At 48.1% G+C, this 1,978-nt stretch overlaps 1 protein-coding gene across 1 annotated transcript; it reads right to left on the bottom strand.

The window, feature by feature from the left end:
- Nucleotides 1–337: 337 nt before the first annotated feature.
- Pmar_PMAR014405 (conserved hypothetical protein) lies at nucleotides 338–1,546 on the bottom strand (the record flags this gene model as incomplete). Its single annotated transcript, XM_002786843.1, has 1 exon — nucleotides 338–1,546. The coding sequence occupies one exon, from the start codon at nucleotides 1,544–1,546 to the stop codon at nucleotides 338–340; it is 1,209 nt and encodes a 402-aa protein (XP_002786889.1).
- Between the last annotated feature and the right edge of the window lie 432 nt (nucleotides 1,547–1,978).

Below are 1,978 nucleotides of genomic sequence, written 5' to 3'. Positions count from 1 at the left end.
CACGATCTTGCTGATAATGGTGTTCAAAGGCCCGCAGCTAAGACGAAAAAAATCCAGATAGCAGTGGTGACGTCGAACATAACAAAAAAAACCTATCATCATCGGAGCATCTCATTTCCCATCAGAAACTCAAATGCAAACTCAGTTGCAAGGCAAGTTATATTCGCGCAAGGACTTTTCGTATTCCGAGCTCATCAGCTCATCTAAATTCGGAAGCCCATAAGCACAACGGCTGATTCGCCGAAGTGTTGTTAGCCGTTGAAAAATGTACATCATCATAAAAGGACAGCAAAACAAAGAGCGTATAGGACAATACGATTTAATCGTCGTTAAAGTATCAATGGTTATCAGGAACCATTGCGCGAATAGAAATTGGCGACTTCAACGTGGCCAATTTCTCCGCGTTCACGATTTCCGGCTTTCGAGTAGGTGGAGTGAACCCAGGCACTCCGAAGACCTCAGCATACACTAGTTGGCCTAGGACTAGCATCATGAACCCAACTAGCTGCACTGACGACCAGAACGTCCAAGGCTCGGCGAAGGACATGTTGGGGTCCATGGCATAGTAAGTAAATAGACCTACAACCCATACGACGGCTGTCTGCATGGCACTGATCATGGTTCGGTGTACAGAGCTGAGATACTTAGTGACCAGAACGCCCGAAACATTCGTGAGGAAAATGGAGGCCACATAAATACCCATCAAATCCTGCATCTCGGAGGAGTTCTCGTAGAGGACGACCGAGTCCAGTGTGTTCTCCAACGAACCGGAGTCGTTACCGGGAATATAGTAGATAATGGGGAGAGCGATGAAGATCATGATGAGGGTACCCCAGATGCCTTCCATGCCAACGACTAAGAAGGGAGGGATATTGATGCTCTTCATGAACTTCTCCTCGGTGACCAACTGTAAGGACTGTATTATTTGCGAGAGAACGATCATGACCATACCGAAAGCTACCAAGGCCGGGGAGTTCGTCTTGGACTTCTCGTCGTGACTCATGAGGTTAGCATAGCCGACCAGAGTAACGGCAACCACACAAAGGACAATGCCGAGCCAATTCTGTCTGTTCATTTTTCTGTGTAAAAATACGATTGAAAGAAGTGCAGAGAAAACGATGATGGACCCTCGCATCATGGTGAACACCGACGCTGAGTTATACAGAAGACCAACGTAGCTCACAGTCGTACCAGTCATATCGAGACATGCTGGAAAAGCAACGTACAAAGCAGACTTCCAAAAAGGAAGCTTCTTAGCCGGCCTCCGCGTATCAACAGAGTCGGGCTTTTCAAGCAAAGCTCGTCGTTGTTCACTCATCCTTCGGTGAGTCTGCACGAAAACTTGACAGAAATGCACCAAGATCGCCGGGGCCATACCAAGGAACATCTGGAGCGTTGTGAACCAAGGCTTGTGGAACTTCTTCAATTCGCCATAGTAGCCGACTGAGGTGATCTCAAAGACAACTTTGGTGAGCATCGTGTTGAGAGGGCCGGTCATAAGGAGCAAGAAGACGCTCACGACGGTGAACCACGGGACAGACGCCATCGATGAAGGGTTAAAACAAGCACTGAAGAAACCAACGGTTTACTATATACGTACACAAGCTCTCCAACCTCCACAACTAGGACCACTCTAGTAGCCGAGATAGACCAAGCCAACGGGAGCTAGTAGCGGGATTGTGTGCTGCTGTCCCCCTTGAAGGATCGGAGTGTTCGATCTAAGAGTTGCATTTTGAAAGATGTCGTACGGTTGGAGAAGGTGATTCCTACCATGAAAAGAGCGATAAGTATGTAAGCTTGTGGAAGCTGCATAGCTTGGGCGGCCCAAGTTGGGCCTCATTGCCCCGATGCACTTTGAGAGGTAGCACATTGGTGGAGGAGTTGTAGACCTACACCTTCTCAAGAACTGTACACAGAGTGATCAAAGGAATAGGATCACCCGGGTCACCCTTCTTATCAATGGGATCGGGTTGAGGAA

The sequence above is a fragment of the Perkinsus marinus genome (assembly GCF_000006405.1).
Source record: "Perkinsus marinus ATCC 50983 genomic scaffold scf_1104296930812, whole genome shotgun sequence".
Lineage (NCBI taxonomy): Eukaryota > Perkinsozoa > Perkinsida > Perkinsidae > Perkinsus > Perkinsus marinus.
The sequence above is the reverse complement of the archived record's forward strand: the minus strand, read 5'-3'. Positions and strand labels throughout refer to the sequence as shown.